The sequence below is a fragment of the Bos indicus x Bos taurus genome, chromosome 1 (genome assembly GCF_003369695.1).
Source record: "Bos indicus x Bos taurus breed Angus x Brahman F1 hybrid chromosome 1, Bos_hybrid_MaternalHap_v2.0, whole genome shotgun sequence".
NCBI classification, from domain to species: Eukaryota; Metazoa; Chordata; class Mammalia; order Artiodactyla; family Bovidae; genus Bos; species Bos indicus x Bos taurus.
In genome coordinates, this window is record NC_040076.1 from 145,570,940 (window position 1) to 145,585,372 (window position 14,433).

Sequence of the window (14,433 nt, forward strand, 5' to 3'; positions counted from 1 at the left end):
TGACCTGCTCCTACCACGTGGAGGAGCCAGGATAGTGCTGTCAGGGCCATCCTGGGCAGTTTGCTTTATGAGAGAAGGCTCCTCTGGAAACACCCGCCAGGATTGTTGTGGTCACTCTCCTGGGGAGCCTACAAAAGGCTGGTGATTACAGCCTATCCTCAAGGGGTTTCACAGGGGAGAGCTTGAAAACAGAGTTAGGTGGACACATTTTTGCTGTTTGTCATGCGATTGCACTGTTTGGAAATGCACAAGAACCTCACTGTGAGGGAAGCGGCAGCATTCGGGTGTTTTCTTCTCTCTTGATCCAGCTTTCCGCAGCTCTGTTCTGGGTCCCACAGTGAGGGAAGTAGGGCAGAGCCGTCACTGTTTGGTTGTATCAGCTGTTGCTGAGCTGTTATAAACACAGCTTCCTGGTGGGTTAGAAAGAGAAGCATATTTAGCTTGAAAAACTGACCGTAGTTCAAAATGTCTAACCGGACAGCCCTTGACTTCACAGAGTTGTAAGGTGAGTCTGAGTGGGAGTCTCTTTTCTAGGAAAGGCCCTGGCTGTAAAGGCTTCAAGGTGGGTTGTCGCCTCTGTGGCTGCTGGGCTCCTGACTCCTGTAGGTGTGGCTGAGCCGCTCTCCCTCCCTCCTGCTCACCTGTGCTCACATGCGTGTTATGTGGTTAGTTCTCGTAGTCCCAAAGCCTGACTTGCTCTGTACGTATTCCTCACTGTTGTCTGTAGCCTTCATGCACTTCTCATGTGACCTGAATTTTAAATCTGAAAACTATCCCACTTCCCTCTCCTTGTTACAAAAGTCATCCTTTGTTTTAGTTTCTGACACTAGGAGAATTCTTCAGTTTGGGCTAAGGAAAGAAATATAGAAAGAAGATAACTGTAAACAAAATTATAGGTAGGAAATGTTAAAAAATATTTATCGTTTTCAGTTTGGGGCTAGGAAAATCATGTGCATAAAACATTTGGACATAAATTAAGTACCTATATTTAAAAGCAGTACATTTAATTACAGTAGTTCATTTTGGAGTATAGTTTGTTTATTTTTATGCAGCTATTTAAAAAGTTACTTTGTAGTTGAGAATTACCATTTATACCTTTTTTCATGAATATAGTTAAAATCTCTCATTTTTGCTAGATTGGAAAAGAGGAGAGATTTCTTTTTAAACTGAAAGAATTCTGTGGTAAGCATACTTTAAAATGCTAATTTCATTAATATCTAGCTTTGTCAAAGGTTGTGAAAACTCTTGTCATTAAAGTTAGGTTTTTCCAAATGGTGTTTTCTGCTTTGTAAGTTTGTGTAGTAAGTTTGTGTTTTGCTTCCATATAAATTCATCTTTCTACATTTAAAAAAAATTTTAGATTGCATACTTTCTAGGTTATGAAATGATAGATAAAAAATCAGTATCAAAACCTGTGATGGTGGGAACATTCATTTGAAGACTAAAGAGATTACAGAGCAGTATCCATTCTCAAGAGTGGACGAGTGTCACGCTAGGTCCAAACTCTTTCCTGGTAGAAGACTGAGTTGTAGCAGTGATGCTCTAGCGGTGGTCAGCCAGTATCAGAACAGATGGACACGCCACATGGTGCGAATGGAGCCCAGAATGGACATTCAGACACGGAAGGAGCGATTTAAATACTTTTTCTATCTACCATAGCTTGTCTTTAAATGTGAGCTGAGTACATTCTGTCTTAAGAACCTGACTGCAGCCTCTTAGTAATGGGACCTGTTGAACTGACTCTAGGGATAGTTTTTAATCTGTGTAGGTTTATTCTGTGAAGATGGCCAAGGTTTGTGTCTGCATGGCATTCAACTTGCTTTTTAGGGGAGTAGAGGTAGTTTATAGAAGCCTGGCAGTTTTTCATAATATAACAAAAATATTATTGATTAAAAATAATATTTCTGCTTCATTAAGGGAGATTTCTAAGTAAAACCTCCTTAGGCCAAATTGGGAAAGGTGTATTCCTCACGGCCATTCTGTGCTGTGGTTGGTGTTTCTGGCCTAGTTCCCTCTTAGAACTGGATGACCATGTGCACGCAGAACTGTCCAGACCATGTCCAGAGTTCAGAGTTCACAGCACCTAATGTGCTCAGTCAGCCAGGCAGACAAAGTCGATTGGAATGCCACGTTCCTTGCTTAGAGCTCAGCTACTGAAGCTTCAATTGAATGGAATTTGAACAGCGACTTAATGTTCACGTTCTTTTGAATTAACAGCCACTTTTATTTTGGGTTTGTGTTTCAAAAGCAGATCTGCACTCTGCCCCTCCTGATGTCACCACGGGCCTCATGCAGCATCAGCACGCATACTGTGAGCGTCCGCAGCTGGCCTCCGTGAGAGGAGTCCCTCGGGGGTGCCGTGGGAGTGTCCTAGAGACGGCAGGTGGTAAGCATGCCTCTCTTCCTGCTTTGAGACAGCAGAGCATAGGCCTGGATCTCACTGTACCTGGTGAGCCAGCCGTCAGGTGCAGCCCTGGTGCATTTAGACTGCCCGTGTGTGTATCATGTGGAAAAATGATCAGGAATAGGTCAAGCCGGGAAGGAGGAGAAGGAGGGAGGAGAGCGCCTGCACATTTAAGTTGCTGCACAAGGTTTGGATCTGTGGTACTGTGGGAAGAGGAGAAGCTGGGGAAGTTTCTCTAGGTGGACCCAGGACTGCAAGTGCAGCCAGCAGCAGCAGCCCCGGTCGGTCGTGCTTTCTCACGTGCAGGCCAAGAGATATCAGCGTGAGTCTCCTTTTTGCGCTTGTACCGTTTGCTTTTGAAACAGTTTCCAGTGTCTTTTATCAAAATCACATGAAGTTTTTCTTCCAATGTGCCAAATTTGAGTTGCAGAACAATCCAGCAGTTCTTAGATCTGAGACCTTAACGTGTTTCTAGGCTCCTGAGCAGTTGGTCTGATTTTGTTGGTGTCATTCAGTTCCTTATTCAGATACAAGAGGAGAAACGGAGTCAACATGAAGCAGTCTTCCTGTTGGTTAGGTAGATAAAAAAAAAAATTAACTTGTTATTCATTATATTTAAAAATTGTTGAGAACTTAGTTGAGGTGTAAATGACATTATCTACTGTGTGTATTAAAGTGTATAATTTTATAAGCTTTTTAAAAAATTTTGTTTATTTGACTGCACCAGGTCTTAAGTTGCATCACGTGAAATCTGCAGTCTTTGTTGCGGCATGTGAACTCCTAGTTGCAGCATGCGGAATCTGGTTCCCCGACAGGGACTGAACCTGTTCGCTGCATTGGAGCGTGGAATCGTAGCCACTGGACCACCAGGGAAGGCTTGACAGTTTTCTAAGCTTGAAGATACATGTACACTTACACTGTAGCCAGTATACCTGGAGCTCCTGGAAACTTACTTCCTTGTGCACTTTTGTAACAGCTGCTTGCTGCCCTTTTTGGTGTCCCTTCAGGCAACCACTGATTTACTTCCTGACACTGTGTAAAGTAGTTTGCATTTTCTAGGATTTTATATAAATAGAATCACTCAGCATTTACTTTTTATTGTCTGGCTTCTGCCACGCTGCACAATTATTTTGAAATTCATCCATGTTCTTGCATGTATCGTAGGTCATCCCTTTTCTTGGGAGGTGAAATATCCCTGCATTTCATCTTATCAGTTCAGTTCAGTCACTCAGTTGTGTCTGACTCTTTGGGACTCCATGGACTGCAGCATGACAGGCTTCCCTGTCCATCCCACCTCCCGGAGCTTGCTTAAATTCATGTCCATCGAGTTGGTGATGCCATCCAACCATCTCATCCTCTGTGGTCCCTTTCTTCTCCTGCCTTCAGTCTTGCCAAGCATCAGGGCCTTTTCCAATAAGTCAGCTCTTCACGTCAGCTGGCCAAAGTGTTGGAGTTTCAACTTGAGCGTCAGTCCTTCCAATGAATATTCAGGACTGATTTCCTTTAGGATTGACTGGTTTGATCTCCTTGCAGTCCAAGGGACTCTTCAAGAGTCTTCTCCAACACCGCAGTTCAAAAGCATCAGTTCTTCCGTGCTCAACTTTTGTTGTGGACCGACTCTCACATCCTATAGATGTGAGATTTCATCCTATAGATGCACCATAGTTTATCTTTTTACCTACTGATGGGTATCTTGGGTGTTTCCAGTTTTGGGCTGTTAGAAATAAAGCTGCTGTGACTATTCCTTTACAAGTGTTTGTGTGGATATACACGTTCATTTCTTTTGGGTCAGTATCTAGGAGTAGAATAGCTGGATCATACAGTAGGTTTGAAAGAAAGAAAGTAAAATTGCTCAGTCGTGTCCAACTCTTTGTGACTCCATGGACTGTAGCCTACCAGGCTCCTCAGTCCATGGAATTTTCCAGGCAAGAGTACTGGAGTGGGTTGCCATTTCCTTCTCCAGGGGATCTTCCCAACTGAAGGATTGAACCCGGGTCTCCCGCACTGCAGGCAGACACTTTACCATCTGAGCCACCAGGGAACATTTTAGTTTTTAAAGGAATTGCCAAACTGGGTCTACCCTCGTTGCCCAGTGGTTAAGAATCTGCCTTGCAGTGCAGGGGACATGGATTCAGTCCCTGGTCAGGGAACTCAGATCCCACATGCTACAACTACTGAGCCCCAGCACTGCAGCCACAACTACTGAGCGCCAGCACTGCAGCCACAGCTAGAGAAACTGTGCACTGCAATAAAAGATCCGCATGATGCAACTAAGGCCCCACATAGCCAAATAAATAAATATAAATAAATATTTAAAAAAAATAAACTGCCAAACTTATTTCCAAGTGGTTGTACCATTTCACCTCCCAGGCATTAGTGATGAGAGTCCCAGTTCCCCCACATCCTTGCCAAGAATTGGTGGTGTTGGATTTTATATGTTGACCATCCTTGGGGTTGTGCGGAGGTGTCTCCTTCTAGTTTTAGTTTGCATCTCCCTAGTGACTGATGGTGTTTAGCATCTTTTCATGTGCTTATTTCCCATTTTATATCTTTTTACAAGGGTCTGTTCAAATCTTTTGCTTGTTTTTTAAAATGTGTTGTTTGTTTTCTTAAGTTTTCAGAGTTCTTTGTATAGTCCGGATATAAGTTCTCTATCAGGTTTAAAATTTTTTTTCTCCCAGTCTGTGGCTTGTGTTTTCATCCTCTGATAGTGAGAGGAGAAGTCTTTCATTTTGATGAAGTCCAGTTTACCATTTTTTTCTTCTGTGGATTCTACTTTTGTGTCATATCTAGTAGATACTTTCCTGACCCAAGATCTAACGGTTTTCTCCTATATTTTCTCCTAGAATTTTGTAGTTTTAAGTTTTATGTTTAGGTACATGACCCATTTTGAGTTAAATTTAGTATCAATGAAAGATATAATCTAAGTGTACTTTTCTGTGTATGGGTGTCCAGCTGTTCCAGGATCATGTAATACCCACTCCAGTTTCTTTGGCATCTGTAATGAAGATGGACCGCATACGGTGGACCACGTACGAGAGGGGTCTACTTCGGGGATCTGTATGCTGTTCCAATGCTTTTTCTGTCTTTATACCAGTACCACACTGTCATGATTTTATATATGTGGGTTTTTATATGCGGTTTTATAATAAACCTTAAAATTGGGTACTGTAGTTTGCCCTCAGCTCTTCATTTTAAAAATTGCCTTACCTATTCTAGCTCCTTTGCATCTTAATGTATAGTTTAATATCCACTTGTTAATTTCTACCAAAATTCCTGCTGGGTTTTGACTGGTATTTCATTGACTCTAGATCAGTTTGGAGAGAATCGGCCTCTTAACAGTGTTGTACATTTCAGTTGATAAATATGGTGGATCTCTCCATTTACTTAGCACTTAAAAGTTTTTTTTCAGCACTGTGTTTGTAGCCTTCAGTGTACAGGTATCGCACATAATTTTGTTAAAATTATCTCAAAATATGTTACATTTTTAGATGCTATTACAAGTGATATTTAAATTTTTTCCCAGTTGTTTATTGCTAATCTTTAGAAACATAGTTGATTCTTGTCTATTGACCTTACATTAATTCTAGTAGCCTTTTTGGTAGATTCTGTAAGATTTCCAAGTGCATGACCATGTTGTCTATGAATAAAATTTTACTTTTCTTTCCAAATTGTCCACTGTAGGAACATTTAGTTTCCTGGCTTTGTCTCAGTGTCTAGGACTTCCATTAATGTTACTTAGAAATGTTGAGAATGGACACAACTCGCCTGTTTCCCATTTAAGGGGGAAAGCATCCACTTTTTCAATTTTTAATTGTGATGTTAACCATGGATTTTTTAAAATAGTTGCTCTTCATCAGGTTGGGGGCGTTCCTTTTTTCCCTCTAGTTTCCTGAAAAGTTTTTATCATGATATTTGTTAAATGATTTTTAAAACCTGTTAAGCTCATCATATGGTTTTTCTTTCCTAGTTTGTTAATGTAGTACATTTCATTGACTGACTTTTGAAAATTAAGCCAAAGGAGGTATGTTCTCAAGATAAAGCCCACTTGGTTGTGGTGTCCTCCTCTCTGATGCATATTGTGGATTTGCTTTACTAGTATCTTTTTTAGCATTTGTGTCTGTGTTTGAGATAAATACTGATCTGATACTTTTGTCTGGTTTGGTATCAGGATAGTACTCATCTCAGGATGAATTGAGGAACGTTCCTTCCTCTTCTGTTTTCTAATCAGAGGAAACAGCCTTTCTACCTCGAGTCAGTTCTGTGTCTTTGGTGGAGTCGTCCATCCCGTCTCTGCTCTCCAGGCCCCCTGTCGTCCTTGCGTGTGCGGGACCCGTGGTGCTGGCTCACCGTGTTAGTTGCTAGGGTCTCCTTTCTCCGTCTTAATCGTCCTAACTAGTGAGCTAATTGAACTTTATCTTTCAAAGAACCAGTTTTAATTTGACAGTTTTTCTCTATTGTTCATCTTTTCTCTATTATGTTTATTTCTGCTCACCTATGTTACTTCTCTCCTTCTACTTACTCTGTGTTTCCTTTGCTCTTCTTTTTCAGCTTCATTTTTTAAATCCAGAATGTATTCATTGGGATGTTTTTCTGCTCATCTTGATTCAGGGTGCTTTTGGGGCTGCCACACCTGCCTTCCCAAATCGTCTGTGCTGCTTTTGTGGTGATGGAGATGGTGCCACAGCCCCAGATACTACCAGTCCTTAAAGAAGTTTCCAGCTCCTAGTGTAGGAAAATAAGCAGAACACACAGACAATTCACAGAAAGAGATATAAAAATAGCTCTTACACATGATGTTCATTCTTTTTCGTTACTAGAGAAATCCACATTGTTGGTGGGAATGCAAAGTAGGTCAGCCTTTCTGAGGGAGCAGCTGTTAAAAATCTGTGTCTGTGCTTCCATTTGGATCAGCAGCACAGCATGGGCATTTACCCCGAGTGCACACCTCCAGAAATCAGGAATTGTGTACATGCGAGCTCACCCACTGCCGTGCTGTCTGTACTTGCAAAACATTGGGAACTACCTGCCGTCCAGGCCTCTCAAATTGTGAGATAAACCGGGAACAGTCACATGGTGGAGGCCTGGGCAACTCTCGGGAATAATGGAAACTGCCTGCCATCCAGGCCTCTCAAATTGTGGGATAAACTGGGTACATTCACACGGTGGAGGACTGTGCGGCTGTCAGGAATAGTGAGAAGCTCTTTTTGACCTGGAATGTTTTCCAGGAGATGTTACGTGAAAAGGCAAAGAGGAAAGGAACGTTCGTAGTTTACCACCTCCCTTGTGAGAAGCAGGAGAACAACCAACAGGAGGGAGGAGCCAGAAAGCAGGGGCTGGTCCTGCAGAGGACAGGGTGGGTGGCCAGGAATTCAGGGCAGAGTGACAGTTGTTCGAGTTTATCTTTTTATATAGTTGTGATTTTTAGACATATGTTCTGCACATTTAAAACAGAAACTAAAAGATGAGAAGAAGGGGGGAATCCCCAAACTGAAAAGAATTGTAAATGAATAAATCTGATTGTATTCCCAAGAACTGCATAGCCGCCCTTGAGGGGTGGGGGAGGGAGCTGTCTGTGGGGGACACAGTGCCCTCAGTCCTGGGCAAGGCTCACCAACCTGAACTCTCGTGTGTAGCTGTTCCTGTGTTGGTTTGGGTAGGACTTGGGGAATTAAGTCACATCTGTGATGGTGCAGAACTGCGGCATTGCTGTTGGGAGCCAGGCTCCTGCTGTGGAGAAGAGGTGTCTGACAAGGAGCTCAGCACCGGGGTGCTGTGTGCACCCAGGATTCTAAGACAGGGACCTGTGTGTGTTGTGCTGCCTGTGTGCATTGTGTATGGGGTGTGTGCATATCCATGAGTATGCACGCGTGTGCATGTACACGGGCTTTTTAGCTCTGTGTGCTAGAGGAAGCAAAGACTGCAATATCAGGGAGCATATCTCGCCACTGTCTTGGTCTTCAGTAGCTTTTCTCAGGAGAGCCAGTAAGGAAGGAAGGAAGTCAGGTGGCAACTGTTAGTGTCAGTGGCCGCTTAAGGTGGAATATAATTGATGAACCATTGCGATAAAGCTTGCATCTGACAGAGTGGTGGTGGCTGTTACACGAAGGGAGAGAGCTGGATGGGGTCAGGGTATATGTGAGGTCTTAAAGGGTCTCCTCTCAGAGTGCTTGTTAGTTGCACTAGAAAAAAATAGTGACGACAATGAAGTGCTGGACAGCAGTGTGTCCAGAACCTCAAAAGAGCAGTGGGGGTCCTATGCGCCTGGATGTGATTCTCAGGTGCTGTTCAGCCAGCAGTGCAATATCTGAATTGAATCCTGAGAAAACCTCAAGCAAATGCAGAATGAGGCATATTCTACTTAATAAAGGAAAGAGTCAGACTCTTTCAAAATGCTGATATCGTAAAGGGGCCTGCAGAGGCTAAGCCAGTGAATGCAGGTTTCAATTGTTGACCTAGCCCAGGAGAAGGGAGGTGCCATGTGCCTCATGGTGCAAAGGGGTGGCTGGTTCCAGGCCTTTCTCTCGCCTCTTCTACCAGTGCACCCACTCATGTCCCCTGCACCTTTTCCTCTGAGGACTTGTCACTGTGGTGGGTGCCCTTTTTTGCTGGCACATATACATATTTTTGCTTCTTTCCATGCAGCAGACTGTGAGGTGTTTGAGGGCAGACTTACCTGTTGGCTAACTTTACATCCCCCAGGACAGGATTTCTTAATAATTAGTGAGGACACCAAAGAGCTTTTAGCTTATGTGGGTTATCTCTAGATATTTACCATATTAGAAATTAAAGATTTGTTAAAATTAACTAATTGAAAAATAGCTTATGTGGGTTATCTCTGGATGTTTACCATATTAGAAATTAAAGATTTGTTAAAATTAACTCATTGAAAAATAGTGATACCGAACTCATTACATCTTAGCATGAACAGCACACAGTCACAGGAGCAGCTCCTGTGCAGTGAGGTGCCGTGAGAGAGCAGGCTTGTTTGCAGGTGTGAGAGCAGCGTCTGCATGATTCCCATCTGCTGGGCACCCACACCATGCAGCCTCTGGAAAACTCTGCTGTGCACGTGTGAGAGAGGAGCACAAATGGCATCTCACGTGACTCCACGAAGCCCCTGAAAGGGCCTCGGGCACTCCTAAGGGTCCCTGGGCCACTCTGAAAACCACTGGCTTACAAAAAGTTCTGGTTCCTGGAAGGCGTCAGTAAATGTCAGATGAACTGATAAATCCCGGGCTGGCCATTTGATGGGCCATCAGAGCTCGGTTAGGTTCACGAGTTCTGACGTGCTCACGTGGTTGACCTCTGGCCTCAGTGCTCTCTTCCTGTGACAGGTGTCCCCGTGAACAGCAGAGTGTCCTCCAAGATCCAGCAGCTTCTGAACACCCTGAAGAGGCCAAAGCGCCCTCCCCTGAAGGAGTTCTTCGTGGATGATTTCGAGGAGCTGTTGGAAGGTGAGCGTCCAATGCCGGCCCTCCAGTTTGTGCGAGCAGGGAGACTGCCAGGTGTGATGACATGGTTATCGCCGCGGCAGAAGATGTAGAAAACCGCAGTCTGTGTCCAGGCTCTGGTCATGTGTGTGGAGTGACCTCCCCATCACACATGATCCCAGGCACTGTGCACACCAGTCGTAGTTAAGAGATGGCGTCTCTGTGCCTTGCCTAGTGGTAGGACTCTGTAAGAGTAAACTTTAAACTTTAAGTCTGAACTATTTGTCTTCCCTTGGTTTTAAAGCATTGTGTTTTCATCAAAGTTTGGACTCTTTTTTAGAATTTCTGTCTCTCATTTATGAATTTTATATATATATATATGTATATGTATATATTTAGGAAAGAAGAGCGTAGACTTACTAAGAAGTATAAATCTGTAGGAAACTAGAAGTCAAGCCCTGTATAAGACACCAGCGTGTGACGTGTTATCATGGCCTCGGGGCACCTGGCCCTCCAGCCCTTGGTTTCGGCACCACTGCTGTGCAGTCGCCCCTTAGGCCAGCTCTGGTGTCTCCCCTACCTGGGGGTTAGCGTGGCTGTCAGGGCTTGTCTGTGTAATCACATCATGCCTTTCAGATTCAGAGTTCAATTCTATGAATGCTTTTTAGGAAGTCTTTCTTACATTTGGACAAATCTTGGTTACATATCCACTGAAAATATAATAGATTTTACTTTATTATTTTTCTTCCAACATGGTTTGAGCCCAAACTGAAGTGGTTATTCTGTTCTCATCCTCTATAAGTGGGGACACCTGCTTCTCAGGTGTCTTCAGGTAAAAGCCTGGGATCCTTGTGACTCTCTGGTTACAGTCACAGGACTCATCCTGATTTCTTCCATCCTTGGTCAGCTGGTCTGTGACTGTTGTAACAATAAGGAAATCTAGAGAAATGATGGTAGCTTTTTTAGAGTTGGTGCTTTTGAAGAAGAGAAAGATAAAACGTGAGGCCTAACAAGCAGAGCGTGTGCCTGGTTATAGAAATGCTGGTCTTCACATGTCCGTTTTGCTTGTAGTGCAGCAGCCAGATCCGAACCAGCCGAAGCCCGAGGGCAGCCAGATGGCGGTGCTGCGAGGGGAGCCCCTGGCCGAGAGCTCCTGGCCGCCCTCGCTGCTGGCCGCCCTGCAGCAGTGGGGTACCACACAGCCCAAAGCCCCGTGCCTGACTGCTCTGGACACCGCCGGGAAGGCCGTCTACACCCTCACCTATGGCAAGTGTCAGCAGGAGGCTGAGGGGCCACACAGATATGAGCTCGCGGGGCAGGGGAGAGCAGATTCCTGACGAGCTGACACAGTGGGTGGGGAAACAGCCTTGCCTCACCGTCCCACCCGCTACCCTTCCCAGCAGCAGCGACCACCCCCTGTACTCCACGTCTGTGTGTGCCTTTCTGACCAGTGGAGTTCAGTTTTGTTTCATTTTGAACTTTGTAAAAATGGCATCAAGCAGTGTTTGTTTTTTTTGTTTGGCATTTTTTGGTTCCATCTTCGTTTTTACATAACACAAATCGTGTACTTTGGGCTCAGTGTGTTTTCATGGAACACTTGGCCCTCAGGTACTCCTGGTACCCAGGCTGGCATCGCCCACAGCCAAGGCCAGTGCCCTGTTGACCACTGGTGTGAGCAGGTCCCACGTGCCTGGGCTGCATCATGCTTGGCGCTGTCTGAGACTCACCCATGCACTGTGTGGTCAGTTCATTCTCATCCATGGGTGTTGTTTCACCCATCTGCTGACGTCCACGCTGCACAGTCGGTGGACATCTGGGTTGTGTCCACAGCGGGGCTGCTGTGTGTTGTACTATTGTGATCATCCTTTGTGGGTCTTCGGTGGATGTGTATAGGCATCTGTGCTGCTGTGGGCATGGGCTGAGCTGCCGGGCACTTCCCACACCCCCACCCAGTGCTGGGCCGTCTCCTTTCTCCTTCCTGGGGAGTGTGCATCATGGTGCCCAGTTGAGTGCTGACTGGCTTCCTGGTGCAGAGGGTGCTCTTCATGTGCTTGTGGGCTACGTGAGCCCTCCTTCTAGGAAGCACCCGAATCTTCAGCTCATTTCTCTGTCCATTTGCTGATGCTTTTTACGTTTCAGTCAGGCGCCTTTTCTCCAGTACATGTTTTGCAAATGAATTCTCCCACCCTCTGTACTGCCTTTTAACACTTTTCACTGTGACTTTAGATAAACGAGAGGCCTTAGCCTAATGCAGTCTAATTTACTTATCTTCCCCCTTCTCTGTGCTTTCTGTCCAGCATCGGAAGCCTTTGCCGAACCTTAGGTCACACAGGTTTTCTCCTGCCTTCTCATCTGGAGACGCCTTTTTCTTTTCACACTTAGGGCTACGATCTATTTGCAGTTTTCTTTTTTGTGGGGTGAACTTGGACTCATTTTCTCTCCTCTGAATGTAATTGATCCATGATCATTGGTGAGAAACAGTGCTTCCCCCAGGGATGGCTTTGCAGTCCAACGGCTTTTCACCAGGTGAGAGATGTGCTTGTGGGTCTGTTCTGTCTCACCATCTGCCATCCGTACTGGCTTCCTGAGTCACTGGAGCTGTGAGTCAGTGTCGGATGTCAGTCCGTCTGCTCTGCGATCGATTCTCAGGATTTCCTTGACTCTTCTTGGCTCTTTGAATTTCCAAGTAAACTTTAGAATCATTGCATCCATTCCAGAAAAAATCCTCCAGGATAGTGACTGACACTGCATTGAACCCATCAGTGTTGTGATTGTGGAATCCTCCAGTTCACAGCCCTGGAATGTTCCCCTTTCAAGGTCTGCTTTAGTTTCTCTCAGTGGAGATTTATACTTTTGAGTCCAGGAATCTTGTTGGATTTATTCCTGTTGGAATGGAATGAGTAAGTTTTTTCTACGCCTTGTTGCCTGTATATAGAAAAGCAATTGCTTTTTTGAACAGTGACTTTGTATCTAGTGATCTTGCTAAAGTGATGCGTTAGTTCTTTTTGATCTCTTAGCAAGTAGTCCTGAGCATCCTGTTCACAGTCTAGTACCTAGGGGCAGTGATGCGTCATCCTGGCCTTCCTAGTGCTTCTGTCCCTGCCTCACCTTGGCTGGAGCCACCAGTGCAGCATGAGCCCTTTCCCGTTTTAGATGGACAGCACTTGGTCTTGATGCAGATGTTGACTGTAGCTTTTTTGCTTGTTTTATGGTAGAAATTCTTCATCAGGTTAATAAAGTTCACTTCTATTCCTAATTTGCTAATAGCTGTTTGACATGCATTGGTTTTTTCTGCTTCGTCACGATGCTCACATGACTTCTCTGTCCTCCTCTACTAGTTTGGTGAGTTGCTGTTGTTCTGTCCCTCTGTTGAGTCTGACTCCTTGCGACCTGATGGACTGCAGCATGCCAGGCTTCCCTGTCCTTCACCATCTCCCAGAGCTTGCTCAAACTCATGTCCATTGAGCTGGTGATGCCATCCAACCATCTCATCCTCTTGTCGCCCACTTCTCCTCCTGCCGTCAGTCTTTCCCAGCGTCAGGGTCTTTTCCAGTGAGTGGGCTGTTTGCATCAAGTGGCTAAAGTATTGGAGCTTCAGCTTTAGCATCAGTCCTTCCAATGGATATTCAAGACTGATCTCCTTTAGGATGGACTGGTTGGATCTCCTTGCTGTCGAACAGACTCTCAAGATTCTTCTCCAGCACCACAGTTAAAAAGCATCAATTCTTTGGCACTCAGCCTTCTTTATGGTCCAACTCTCATATCCATACATGACTACTGGAAAAACCATAGCTTTAACTATATGGACCTTTGTCGGCAAAGTTGATGTCTCTGCTTTTTAATATGCTATCTAGGTTTGTCATGGCTTTTCTTCCAAGGAGCTAGCGTTTTTGTAATTTCGTGGCTCTAGTCCCTGTCTGCAGTGATTTGGGAGCCCAAGAAAATAAAATCTGTCACTGCTTTCCCTTTTCCCTCTTCTATTTGCCATAAAGTGATGGGACCAGATGCCATAATCTTAGTTTTTTGAATGTTGAGTTTTAGGGCAGCTTTTTCACTCTCCTCTTTCACCCTCATCAAAAGTCTCTTTAATTCCTCTTCATTTTCTGCCATTAGCGTGGTGTCGTCTGCATGTCTGAGGTTGTTGCTATTTCTCTCTTGATTTCAGCTTGTGAGTCATATACAGTATAGATGCACTCCTTTCCCAGTTTTGAACTAGTTCATTGTTCCATGTCTGCTTCTAACTGTTGCTTCTTGACCTGCATACAAGTTTCTCAGGAGGCAGGTAAAGTGGTCTGGTATTTCTGTGTTTTTAAGAATTTTCTACAGTTTGTTGTGATCCACACAGTCAAAGGCTTTAATGTTGTCAGTGAAGCAGATGTGTTTTCTGGAATTTTCTTGCTTTTTCTATGATCTAACAGATGTTGATAAGTTCCATTGAATAATTTTCAAATGTTAAGCAGCCCGTGCATTCCTAGAATAGATCCCACTTGGCCCTAATATCTTTAAGTAAATGCCTGAGTTCTGATTGCCGGTATGTTGTTTGTAGGCTTTGTACCTGTGCTCATTAAAGAGATGGGTCTGCAATTCTTTAGGAAA

General features: G+C 44.4%; 1 protein-coding gene across 9 annotated transcripts in view; it reads left to right on the top strand.

The window, feature by feature from the left end:
- Nucleotides 1–14,433, top strand: part of DIP2A (disco interacting protein 2 homolog A) — a 121,350-nt gene that overhangs the window by 35,144 nt on the left and 71,773 nt on the right. For 6 of the 9 annotated variants that reach the window (XM_027548407.1, XM_027548424.1, XM_027548450.1 and 3 more), the window contains 3 exons: nt 2,249–2,386; nt 9,742–9,861; nt 10,909–11,103. In XM_027548407.1, the coding sequence (XP_027404208.1) occupies nt 2,249–2,386; nt 9,742–9,861; nt 10,909–11,103 (453 nt within the window). The remainder of the gene's footprint in view (nt 1–2,248; nt 2,387–9,741; nt 9,862–10,908; nt 11,104–14,433) is intronic. The other 3 variants (XM_027548416.1, XM_027548433.1, XM_027548460.1) reach the window with 1 other exon arrangement.